The 13,539-nt window shown below is 38.4% G+C and overlaps 1 protein-coding gene across 1 annotated transcript; it reads left to right on the plus strand.

Annotated features, from left to right (window-relative positions):
• The first annotated feature begins 152 nt into the window (after nucleotides 1-152).
• sfxn5b (sideroflexin 5b) lies at nucleotides 153-13,263 on the plus strand. The gene is made up of 14 exons (XM_042493183.2): nucleotides 153-456; nucleotides 4,025-4,093; nucleotides 5,481-5,558; nucleotides 5,737-5,763; nucleotides 5,878-5,932; nucleotides 6,050-6,075; nucleotides 6,217-6,270; nucleotides 6,629-6,685; nucleotides 7,006-7,071; nucleotides 7,896-7,986; nucleotides 8,266-8,381; nucleotides 8,620-8,705; nucleotides 9,363-9,480; nucleotides 9,709-13,263. Exons 1-14 carry the CDS (start codon nucleotides 400-402, stop codon nucleotides 9,784-9,786), a joined length of 978 nt encoding a protein of 325 aa, XP_042349117.1. The 5' UTR covers nucleotides 153-399; the 3' UTR covers nucleotides 9,787-13,263.
• Nucleotides 13,264-13,539: the final 276 nt, after the last annotated feature.

Raw genomic sequence — 13,539 nt, forward strand, 5'->3', positions numbered from 1 at the left:
TTTGCTCCAGGATATTTATTCTGATCTTTCTTCATTCTGAAGTGAACCTGAGAGGATCCCGGCTGATCATTACTCCGTGCAGACATGTTTGTTTGTCTTCAGGCCACACCTCCTCTCATAATGATTAATTGGGCCAATCTTGACACCTATGGGTGCATCAACTGTTATCTCTCCCCCAAGATCATTCCGAACAGTTATGCAATAGCTTTCACCTTATCGATTATTTGGGATGTGTAGTCATGCGGTTCAACTTTGCCAGTGTTAACGCAAACGGGGAGACTACACATCCCGGCAGACGGAGCGGCTCGCTGCTTCACTAGTTTCACACTGAATGTAGTTCGCTGCACTTGGAAAATCCGTTCATGATTCAGTTCATTAATAAATAAATAGTTCGGTGTCATGGCGGAATCTGCAGCATGTCCTGCCTTCCAGCTCGGGAGACCTCGATACGAGCAGGTGAGTCTTTTTTATCTCCCGTTAAACGTGCATTAATGTGGCATTTCGTTTGTGAGGCTTTCGGGTGAAAAACAGCCCCCATCCTCCGCCCTGCTGCTGCTGCTCCGCTCCGGCTGCTCGGATGCGCACACTTTTGTAGCGAAAGTTGCCTTTGATCTGCGCTCCGAGTCTTTGTTATTAAACCGCAACAACTTTGAACCGATCATGAACTTCTGAGCGTGATTGCATTTGTTTTGAGTGCATTTTAGTTTTACAAGTGGAGATAATCGTCTGTTGGCAGGTTCATATCGCTGTTTATCATCTGCACGGACAGATTGCACATCCTTTGCATCGCTGCTGCTCCGTGAAAGATTATATCAGACTGCTCAGGTCTGCAGCCAAGACTGATATCCTGCGCGTCCATTTAAAGGCACTTTATCCCGATACATATGTAACTACATTTCTCGTCCCCCCCCCCTTTTTTTTCTTTTCTTCTTCTATTTTAGGCTTTAAAGTCGCTTCTGTTCGCTTATCTGTTACATTATCTCCAGATCTGCACATTATTTTATACATTAATCTAATCCAAATCACACTTTTAACACTCGAGTTTATTATCTATCCGGGATGCTTTCTGCAGACTTGCTGTGGCCTCACATGTGATCGAGATTAATGGGCTGTCCGTCCTTATCTGAAGCCCATTACTCAATTTTCCGTCCTCACGAATGAATTTGCATCGGTCAGCCCTGAAAGATAACGTGACCTTCACGTTAAGTCCGATGGCACATTAACGAAGTGGCTGCAAACTGGTTACATTTAAATTTCTAAGGCTTCTTCATCTGAACAGCAGCCAAAAGGAAATAATTCACACGATGGTACTGCACAGAGCAAGGTCCATAAACTGATTGTGTAAATAAGTCACAAAACTTTCTGATCTGGTCTTGTTTCAACTGATATGGGTGATCAATGCAGCTCTTATCAAAATACATGGAAAAACTATGGAAAGGAGGTCAAGGGACCAAAGGTCCTCCTGGGCCTGAGCCTGACTTTGAAGTGATTTATTTCTTGTATGAAAGACATTTTCACAACTACGAAGAGATGCAAAACAACGGCAAAACAAGCCCAAAGAGACAGAACATTTCTATAAAGGGATGCAAAATCCCAACAAAAAGATGCAAATTGGCTAAAAAGAGATGAAAACCTTCCACAGAGAGATGTAAATTGGCTTAAAAGAGATGAAAAACTTCCATAAAGAGATGCAAAACAACCCCAAAGACATGCACTACGACTTCAAAAAAAGTAGTAAGACAGCCAGAAAAAGACATAAAGCAGCCACAATGGGATGCAAAATCACTACAATGAGATTCACAGTCTCCCAGGGATGTAAAACAACCACAGACTACTACAAAGAGATGGAAAAACCCCACTCTGGGATGCAAACCAAAAAGGGATGCAAAATATGGTCTTTAAGAAAGCAAAATGATACAGATGCAAAATGTACACAAAGACAGACAAGCAACTAATAGAAAAACATACGGTCAAAATTAGATCCTAAACATCCATAAAGACATGCAAAACATCTTCAAAGAGATGCAAAACAGCCCCAAAAAGAAGCATGCAAACATCCACAAAGAAACACATAATAAAAAACATGACAAAAAACAGTGATGTAAAACAACTATAAAGAGATGCAAAATGGTGACAGATACAAAACGTCCACAAAGAGACATAAAGCAACTACAGAGATTCAAAAATGGTCACAATGAGATGCAAAACAACCACAAAGACATGCAGAATGCTCACAGAGATGCTAAACATTCATACAGAGATGCAAATTTTTCACAATGTGGTGAAAAACAACCACAAAGACATGCAAAACAATTTCAAAGAGATATAAAGCAGCATTAGGGATGCAAAACAACTACAAAAAAAACTGCAAAATGGTCCCAAAGAGAGACAAAAAAAAAATTACAATGAGACATAAAACAACAACAAAGAGATGCAAAATGGCCACAAACCATGACTACAAAAAGACACAAAACAACAGTACAGATACACAAAATGATCTTGTTTTGTGTGTCTTTCATACTGGGGGTCTTGCTATAATGTGGGAGTGATGCAGTGTCTTTATAATCTGTCCACGAACACACCATTTAACACAGGATATTGCATGGTTCACAAAAAGCCTAAATAACAGTTCATTTACACCCTTTGTTTCATGTGAATTACCTTTTTTTTTTTGTGATTCTCACCACATCTTTTAGATCACCATAATTTAAAAGAAGACAGTAATTAGTTCTTGGTTTCCAGCTCCTGGTGCTGGTTCCTCCTAGCAGGAAATCTTTTCTATCTGACCCCCGTAAACCTTTTTGTTCCTCCGTCTGCAACCTGGAGATCATGCTGTTTTTGATAAAGGTGCTGTAACACTTTCAGTTCGTTGCGTCAAAGCAGTCAAAATTAGGCCAGTCTTTGAATCAGCATAAATCTAGTTCAGTTTGTCTGTGCTTTCTGCCGCGCTCCGTCTCTGCTAGCCTTGTTGTGTACTCTCCGGGGAGCTGAAACTCATGCATAATTAAAGCGGGCTCCTCACATGGATCCTCAGTCTGCCCCACTCTTACAAAACAGCACTGCAGCACATATGGCCTGTCGGAGGAAGAGACGTGTGATGGAGGGATGGCAGGAAATTCAGGGTTACACTACAGAAGAGATGCCTTATTTACAGTCTCTAGAAGGTCTGGATGTTGTTTCCAGTCATTCCAATTAGGACCCGATGCTAACGGATAATTAAAATACAGAAGGGTTTGTCTTTCCACTTTTCTGCCCTTCATAACTGATAAATGTCTCCGAGGGAATCTGATTGAAGCTGCCATGTTTTCGCCCATCTGGTTTGCCAGAGAGACTCTTGGCATAAATTGCTGTTGGGCCTTTTCAGACTGTTGGCACACACACTTAGCTGTTGGCATGCTGATGAAGACAGTGAGAGGAACAGAAAACAGGGCGCTTACCCAGCAGCTCCCAGACTCACTCGGAGGAATGTGTTTGGTAAATGTAAACTTTAGTCACATTTTCGTCAAAGTTCATCTCAAAAGGCGCATTGTACTTCTTCATCTCAGCTGCACTTTTGCCATTGTTTCATTAAAAACAAAAAAAATGTTATCAGTTTTATACTATTGATCATTTTTTTGTTTTGACATTTCCCCTTTGAGCATTTAATAGAATTTGGGTATTTTTATGACCTGAGGATGTGTTGACACGTTTATTTCAAAGAATGTGACTGTGATTTTAAATCTGACTGTTTGGCGGCCAAGTGTTAATTATGTTTATTTTTTTCATATGAAACAATAAACTGTGCTTAATAAGACATTATGAATAAATAAATACCATTTTTGAGCCTGCAGTGTGCTGCAGACAAAGTGATGGTTTTAGGAACTTTAGAAGTGGTACGATCAAACTGAAGCAAAGTGAGAGGTGATAAATAAATTCAGACTTCAGAGGACTTGTTAAATTGTCCATTCACAGAGGGGAGGGTGGCGGACTGTCAATGTGTGTCTGCTTTCATTAAGAATTAACTTTGTCATGCTGTCTCTTCCAGGGTTCATTCCTCGGTCGACTGAGACACTTCGTGGACATCATCGACCCCAGCACCCTGTTTGTGTCCGAGGTAAATAAAACAACAAAAACGGTGAAATTGTCTAAATCTTGCTGATAGATGTCCGTCAAAGCTTCCATCAATAAGAGTGTTATAAACTGTTACATAAGCGATCAGATTTTTAAAACAGTGGTGTTTGTTTACGCGTTAAACTTTTGAAGAGCTGAACGGTTAATAGTTCAATGTTCCTTAAAGACCTCCAGTGTAAATCAAGGTTTAACATATCAATATCGTGCTTTTTTTTTTTTTTTTTGGGTAGTGACAAGACGAATCATGACAAAATAAGCAGTCAGTGCCATGACTGAGCATTTCGGCTATTAAACTGCAGAGTACCAGTGACAGTCGAACAGGGATTTAGACAGCCGGGATTTCATACCTCGCAAATCTAAAGAACCAATCCCCTCAACTTTACATAATAATGCATCTAAATAAGGAGAAGGCAAGTGTAGCCACACATCGTATTTTCCAAATTGAAGTTCAGTTCAAATCATCAGAGCTGGTGATTGGAAGCAGGGTTAAACTAACATTAGCAACACATTATTATTCTTTTATAACATTGTCAAGCCAAAGACTCATGTGATGTGTGACTTTTTATAAGCAGACGTGTTTGATGAGTAGATTTGAAGGTGAGCAGGTTTTTCTTGAAATGCAGGCGAACAACTGCAATAATTTACATATTCATGTATCAGCAAATACTAAATGAGGCAGAGGTGTAGAATTACATCAAAGCCATTCTAAGACACAAAGTGATATTTTTCATGGGGAAAAAAAAGCTAAATATGTCATTTTGATGAACAGAGATTTGTTAATGGGTTTAATTAATGCCAAGAGACGAACGCTGATAATTGGTAAAAGGTCTCGTGTGTAATATTTAGCAGATACATTGGCAGCAATGGAATGTATAATTCATAACTATATATTTTTTTAGTTTAAAATAACCTGAAAATAAGAGTAATGTTGTTTTTGTTACCTTATAATGAGAAGCTTATATCTACATACTGAGTGGGTCGTCTTCTACAGTAGCCCAGAACAGACAAACAAACTAGAAACTGAATTGTTAATATTGTTTTTTATATATTTTTTTCCCAAATATTTGCTGGCTCAAGCCTCTCAAATATTATCATTTCTTGATTTAAAATTTGGTTTGTCTTATGATATAATATATTGTCTTGTATATGATAGTGAATTGAATATTTTTGGGCTCTTGAGGTATGTTTCACAATTTTCTGACATTTAAAAATCGATTAATTTTACATTTTTTAATTAAACGACAAACGAAGTATTTGTAAGATTAACAAATGGTGTAAATAACTAAAAAAAATGGCTTTTTTTGGTGTTTGTAGATACATATGTTTATATGTCATTACATTCCATATTTTTTCTTTTCCTTTGTTTGTAGAAACGATTGAAAGAATGCATAAAACTACTTGATGACTATAAACAGGGCAAGCTTCCACCTGGAGTGTCTGATCTTCAGGTGAGCAGCCTGCTACACAGTACAGAATATATAGTGACAGTTTGGTAAACACAGTAAAACTTGCAGTTATCAAAGTCAAAAGTTTGTGAATATCTCCTAACCCAAAGTAAAAAATAATAGTAATAATCATAAATAAAATTTAGGATTAATTTGAGCCCTTCTCTGCTTCGCTGTGCAGCTGTGGGAAGCTCAGAAGATCAAGCAGGTAAGTGATCCATCAGTCACACCTGTAAGTCAGGCTCAGGTGAGCTGCACCTCCATACATTCAAGCCTCTGGGCTCCTGCAGCATGAGGATGATGTCATGCTCTCTGCACGCAGGCCATCATTCATCCTGACACAGGAGAGAAGATCTTCATGCCATTTCGAATGTCAGGTACGACCTCAGATGAAGATCTTTGCTGAAGTTGTTGAACTTACTTCCATTTTGTCCTCGTTTTCTTTCTTTTTCTTTTTTTTTTTTTTACACTGAAATCATTTCTTCGCTGTGCAGGTTATGTACCATTCGGAACACCGATTGTAAGTCTCATATGAAATTCATACATTTGAAATCATGGCTGTGCAGATGTTCATGAACATGGTCGTGTTTTGGAGATAGATGAAATGAGACTCTGGACTTATTTTGCCCAAAAATAAGCTTTGTTCCCTGGTCTCATCTAGGTCATTGGCCTTCTTCTCCCAAATCAGACTGTGGTGTCTACCATTATATGGCAGGTACTGTAAAACAACAGCATACTGTGAAACCATTGCATTTATTGTACATTTTGAACATCCAGGAAGAGCACTTTTTCTGTTGACATGCAGTGCTTTCCCACCGGTTTTCACTGGAGTAAGGACATTGTAAAATAAAGTGCTGCTGCTCTGTTTGCTTCTCTGTCTGCTGTCGCTTTAGAAAGAAACTTATAAGCCTCTAAATATCTATCTGTTTAAACATGTCTGTCTATCGCTCCTTCCTCCTCCTGTCCTTTGTTTTTCTTATTTTTTTTATTCTTCTATCCTTTTTCTTCCCCAATTCTTCCTCTTCCTCTCCTTTCTTCAACATTCATCTTAATTCCTTCCTTCTCTCCTTCAGTGGCTGAACCAAAGTCATAACGCCTGTGTGAACTATGCCAACCGCAACGCCACAAAGGTCAGAACTATTTACTGTGGATATTCAGTTATTTAGTCTTGCAAAACAACTGTTATAATTATATTATAACAATATAATATTTATCTATTTTGGGGTGCTTTTTATCGATTTATGCCCATAATAATCATATGTTGTGCTGCGTCTTCCTGATTTTTTTTTCTTAAGTCTATCTTTTGTATTTATGTGTATTAATGGGAAACAGCTGACACTGTGGAAACCAAGACAAATTTCTTATTTTTTTTCTGGTAACAATATGAAATCATTCAATCGATTTTAGGTTGTTATGTATAAAGCTGTGACACATTTCTTCTTCTCCTCAGCCAACACCAACATCCAAGTTTCTTCAGGGCTATGTAGGAGCTGTGACCAGCGCTGTTTCTATTGCAGTGAGTGCGTTTTTTATTCATTGATATTAATTTACTGCTTGATATCCTCAGAAATATTATTTAAAAAATAAAAATGGGGGGAATTTTACCTGCTGAAAAGAGCTGTAAACTTTAAGTTGTACGTCATCCTCCAAATGACCATTTGTCTATAAATAACTTATTTATTATTATACAAAACTGACCATCAGCACACAATAATGTCTTTTTTAGAAGCTTTTAATTCTGGGCCTATGACAGCAACACGACAAATGTGTTTCAACCAACAGTCTTCATCAGCGACTGTTGGTTGAAACGTGTCAGTTTTGTCGTACATTGCTTTTTGTCGTGCACCTGGAAAAGTGTTTCAGTTGCTCCTTTTTTCCTTGTGCTATGAATAACTTGTACCATGTTGTATTGAATTCATTTGGGAAAGCTGTATTTTTGCATGTCTCTGGTGAACGAAAAATAAAAACTGATTATTATTAAATTATTGAATTAAAATAAAACTAAAAACTAAAACTATATTAAAACATCTGTTTACAGGCAGCTATAATGGAGTGCTTGGCTGTATTTTATACACAGTATTATTAGCAGTGCTGATAGTTATAGCAATACAGTTCTAGTACAATGCTAATGTTTTAACTAAAGGAAGAATCCTTATAGTATTACTAATAAAAACACTACTGCTGCAAATACAATGAATCATTTTACTATAAAGCAGTGTTAAAACTTGCTTTTTACATGAGTTTTTACCAACAGCAACATTTCTCAGAGTTGGTTTTGAATTTTTATAAGATTTCTTAAAAAAGAACCTGATTTATTTGAAGTGTTTTTGTATTTACTAGGTGGGACTGAATGTGCTGATTCAGAAGGCCAACAAGCTGAGTCCTGCCACCAGAATGATAATTCAGAGACTGGTCCCCTTCCCAGCTGTAGGTGGGTTTTCAAAGGGCCACATGTACCAGTTTTAACAGAGGGTGTAATTATATGGCCCTCTGGTGGTTGGAGTCACAACATTTAATTTTTCTTCCTATTATAAATCACAATTTTCTGCACTTGTTCGTGGCATTTATGACATTTCTGTAGGAAAATATTTATCTTCCTTTACAGTGTTTTCCTGCACACAAACACCACTTTATGACCTAACTTTTCTAAATTTGCTTTGTAAACATCTTAAATTCGAAAAGCTGTTTTTTCTCTCTTCTCGTCACTCAGCCAGTGCAAACATCTGTAACGTGGGCCTGATGAGGCACAATGAGCTCTCTGAAGGAATCGATGTGCTTGACAACAACGGGAATGTGGTGGGATCCTCCAAAATTGCTGCAAGGCATGTGAGTGACTTTTTTTCCTTTTGCATACTCAGCGTATTTGTTACTTGACTGCTCTGAATATGTTTATACACTTTTTCTCAGTAAATTGCAAACATAATGGTGTCTGATAATGGGAAAATGCATCATTTCCTGCTGCTGTCACTCAACACACATCTGATCTCATGAAAGGGAAAATTAAATCCAACTCATTGCAGCATTTGAAATGAAGCGTGTGCACAATGTTCCCTCTTTTCCCCAGGCGATCATGGAGACCGCTTTCACACGTGTGGTCCTCCCGATGCCGATCTTTGTCCTGCCCCCAATCATCATGTCCTACCTAGAGAGGTTTGTGCAGATACATTGTAGACTTTTTTAATAACTGGGGGCTTTCAATATTTTTTAATTTATCAGTTATTTTCTCAGTTGATTGATTCATCTTTTAGTCTGTAAAACTCAAATCATAACTTAATCTTTTTCATGGTTTTGCTAACCTGCCTCAGGTCATTCTTTTCTCTCAACTCCTTTTTCAGTTATTGCTCTCTGTCTTTGTAGAGCTGTTTGTTTGTTTGATTCTGGTCTAAAAATACTCTGAATGTTTCTCTGTGTGTGGAGCCCAGGCCGACATATGTTGTGCCCCAAAGTGCTTCCTGTATATTCATTCAATATTAGGTCACAGCCAGAGAAACTGTATTAATAAAAAATGAATGAAATTTAATAATATATCCTGATGTGGTTTCAAACACAACAAAAATAGACTTTGTGTTTCTGTAGTGAAATGAAATAAAAGAGGATATCTGCAGTCTGACTCATTAAACCCAAAACTGAAACTTTTCCTCAAAAACATTAATCTCACACCCACTAATTGTGGAGAACAGCTCCCCGAAATCTGCACCACCGCTTTTCTCTGCATCCAAAAATAACTCCTGGCTTTGCAGTAGTCATCTGGGATCGATGCACACAGCAGACTCATGTTTCCTTTTATCGCTATCTTGATTCGTGTAGGCTGCGATTCCTGCAGAGCAACCGCAGATTGTTGCTGCCCATCCACAGCCTCGTGTGCCTCGTTACCTTCGGCCTCTCGCTGCCCGTGGCCATCAGCCTGTTCCCCCAGATGTCTCAGGTACAGTAAAACTGGTCCAACTGCCTCCGCTGCTAATTCCAGGCCAGATGGCTCAGACAGAGAGCAGCTGGGGAAGAAATTCAAATTACACATACACCACTTGACATGCACAGCCCCGGCCCGCAGCTCACATTCACTCCTTATTCCAGATGTCTCCTCCCACGTCGAATTAGTCGGAGAGACGCAGAGCTAAAATTTACCTTCAGTCTTTTTGTTTTCCTTTTGCAGATTGAAGTGTCTTGCCTAGAGCCGGAAATTGCCATGGCAACAGATTGCAAGGTGGTGACCTACAACAAGGGTTTATGATGGATGGCATGATAAGGCAGCAGAGAGCAGAGGACAGGGCGGCGAGGATGGAAATGAGGCTGCGATGTGTAAAGCTGTCAGGGAGAACCTGCAGCGGGGTTCCTCCTGCCGACAGGTTTGGGAGTCTTTCTGCTGCAGTAGATCGCCATGTACTAACACAGGGTTCCTAAAAATTTTCTTTTTTTATGGTTCTCAAGCAATTACTGAGTCGAGATATGAAAATTGGACAGATTTTTTTTCTGTCCTGTCTGTTTTCTGTATATAGGAGCAATATATTTACAGTGTTTTTAGCACTAATGAAATGATTTTTGATATGTACAAAACAGGCTAACTCAAAATATAGTTATGGCTGTTTTTTCACCCAATGACATAGGTTTATAAATACAGTTTAAATCTGCAATAACTGACTTTTTCTGTCTATTTAGCTGCTAAATGCTCAACTTTGTTCAGCAGCTAGTCGCTAACTGTGTATGCCGTGATCAGGTAGTGCACAGTGGGGATTTTTTGAGCTTTATTGCCAAAAACTGCTGTCTGTTTGGCCAAAAACAACCCTGATGAGATACCCCTTTGAATGTTATCATTGATGGGGTGATGGGGTGAATGGGTGTTATCAGTGGATATTCGCTTCATAAATCTGGGCTTGAAGGGGAATGCTCCATCTTCTAGTAAGTTCAGAAAGGGCCCCTAGGAATTTCACTGAGATTTGAGTCCAATTTTAGTGGCTAAAGGTAGGGATTTCGTAAGTGGGGCTGAGGCTCAGGTGGTAGAGCGGGGTTGTCCTCTCATCAGAAAGTTGGCGGTTCGATCCTCGGCTCCTCCAGCCAGCGTGTCGAAGTATCCTTGGGCAAGATACTGAACCCCAAATTGCATCAGATGGCTGTTCTATAAATTTAAATGTGTATGAATGAAAAACTGCGAGCCTGGCACCGTTTACGGTAGCCTCGTCCTCCAGTGTGTGAATGTATGTGTGAATGGGTGACTTACATCCGTCATGTGATGCCATTTGGCCCAAAAAGACGTTTCCCATTGACTTATATGGTGGTCCGTAAGTCAGTGGAGGAACTTTTTGAAGCGTCACTGCCCCTGCTAAATGACTCATTTCACTGTCAGAGTTTGATCTCTTCCATCTGATAGCATTTGGAAAGTTTACACGGAAGCTAACACGGAAGTAACTGGCTCAGCTGTGTGCCTGCTCTATGGGCCACCAGCGTGGAAGCAGTGCCAATTATTACGCAGTTGAACATTTTTGGCTTCATGTGCCACTGAGCAACTTTCATAAGAATGAATAGGGCATCACCTCCCACACTGTATCCAGTTATCTTTATACATCTATGGTTCAGAAGATCGCCATTAGCCCATTATATGGCCGTGTTTTTAGACCTCCAGTAATTATAAGGGAGAAAAAGAGAAAATCAGGTGACGTAGTTTAAAAACCTATAGAGTCTGCCTTGGGAGAAGGGTGGGGTGGTGGATGGATTGATCAAACGAACACAGGACTTTCAGGAGGCTGTTATCAGCTCATTAAATAGCCATTATCAGTTGTCATTGGGAGCAGTTTTGTTAGGTTTCATTTTCAGCTTTGTTAGGTTTAGGTGTCACAAAAAGTGTGGTTAGGCTTAGAAAATAGATCTTTGTTTGAGTTAAAATAAGAATATTTTCACATAATTTGACAAATAGGTAATCAGTGAAAATAACCAAATTTTGACCTTTGGTTTAACACTAGACACGAACAGCATTCTCCTGGCTGAAAGTCCCGATGTTTGACCGACCCATCAACCACAGCTTCCTCCTTCCAATGCAGACTTTACTGTCTGTCTTTACACTGCGTCCCCTGACCTCCTCCTCTTCTCCCGTCATAATTATCAACTACCAGAGGTTACCACCTGACCATAAACACAGCCATTTAAAGGGCTCATAACGACCTTCTGAATTGATCTGCACTAATAGGTCGTAGGCCCCATCCGTCCATCTATGAGGCTCATAACCACTAATAACGCCCATTGAACTGAGTGATAACATTCAAAGTAGGTAGATGAGAGCTGTGAGAGTTAAGTTGTGTCTAGAAAACAAAAATAATAAGGTGCAGGGAAGTGAAGGATGGCTGTATTGTCAAAAGTCTAAGATTGTGGTACTAAACAGAAGCTTGTCCACGGCTCCGTCACTGTGAGTTCATCTATCACTGGATTTAACAGTTCTAGTATTTTAAAAGAAAAAAATAAAGATAACAGGACAGTTTAAAAAAATGACAATGAAATATATTTTCATCATTTTGTGTAGTGGAAATGTCCCAGTACAGAAGTGAGTACTAAACAGTTAAAGACAACCTGCTGCCATTTAAAATAGAAATGATTTAAAAAGAAAAAACTTTTCAAGAAAGTTGCATATAAATTTTATAATTAGAGCCGTTGTCCTAAATCTACAATCACACAGCCCTTTCTTGGTTTGATTCAGAGACAGTCTTTTAGACTTATACTGAAAGGTTTTAGGCTGATAACTGATAGAAATTTACAAGCAAATATTAATTTGCTTACATTAACACATAAAGCATACAAACATTTCTTGCAAGGAACCTTTAAATTAGGTTATTAAAGAATTTTGACCAAGATGTACTGAGCTATTTTACAGCTGAACATTAAAAAAACTCACCAGTGCCCTCTGCTGAACAAACGAGAGAGCAAATGTGAAGGAGACCATGTCAGTAAATCATCTTCTCTGTTCTGCAGTTTCTAATTGAAATATGCTGATCCTGACCTATCTGCTAATAATAAGCTAATGTTGGCTGATATTTCAGTCTGTTAATCTGTCAGGCTCTAGTCTGCTTTACTATTGTGATGGAGGTGTTTGATAAAATATAGTGAATATAGTAAAAACTTCCTCCAAAGTATATTTTTGACCTTCTGGGAAACACTGCAATAATAATCAAAATACTGTTTAAGTGTAATAGATCTCCTGGGAACAAGTCTATGTATCATTTCATCTAAAACGGTGCTGATTATTCTAAATAATGAAGAAAAATGCTGATGAGGGAATTAATCACTAAACATGAACAATATTGCTAATGTGAAGCCGCTCTGTTGAAGCTGTATATGTCAACGGGAAAATGTGGAGACTGTACTGTAGATATATATTAGTTAGTGCACTGTTTATCACACGTAGGTATTTTAACCCCAATAATGTGAAAAAACATACAAATCTTTGCTGTCTGGACATTTTATTTTCTACAGAAGCCAAACACTGTACACTGACTTTCTTTCCCAACTTGTGGGAAAGTTTTCACTCCACTACTTATTGTTTCTTAAAACACTGTATTCCTAACGACTTCTTTTGTACAATATTTGAAGTATGAAAGTATAAGCTATATATTACACTACTGATTATGAGCTAGTATTTTTAATTCTTTGTATAATACTGTTTGCTAGTCAAACAATGTCAAATCTATATTATCTAAAAAATATACAATAAAACTCTCTCCATTCACTGCTTTGTGAAAATTTTATTTCCAAATATTTTACTGTGTGTGAGATGTGCCAGTTGTGCCCAGGGGAAGCAAAAGTAACAGATAGTTTATGCGTAGATGATATAAGGTGTGATTAACTTGTTTCTATATTTTTTTCTCCTAAACTTAGACATAATTTAGCAGATACATTTTAGAAAAAGAAAATTCACATTATCTCATTCACTTGTGAATATTTATGGGATGTATTTAGGGACGTAGGAAGTACTCATCCGTTTTACTTAAGTAAAAGTACCAAT

This window comes from Plectropomus leopardus, chromosome 8, assembly GCF_026936395.1.
Source record: "Plectropomus leopardus strain MGB_pleo_1.0 chromosome 8, ASM2693639v1, whole genome shotgun sequence".
Classification (NCBI taxonomy): domain Eukaryota; kingdom Metazoa; phylum Chordata; class Actinopteri; order Perciformes; family Serranidae; genus Plectropomus; species Plectropomus leopardus.

Excerpts from the sequence above, each read along its gene's own strand:
- sfxn5b (XM_042493183.2), top strand. The coding sequence starts at position 400 with ATGGCGGAATCTGCAGCATGTCCTGCCTTCCAGCTCGGGAGACCTCGA. Across the intron at positions 5,933-6,049 it reads CATGCCATTTCGAATGTCAG|GTTATGTACCATTCGGAACA; the intron begins GTACGACCTCAG and ends TTCGCTGTGCAG. Across the intron at positions 7,072-7,895 it reads CCAGCGCTGTTTCTATTGCA|GTGGGACTGAATGTGCTGAT; the intron begins GTGAGTGCGTTT and ends TGTATTTACTAG.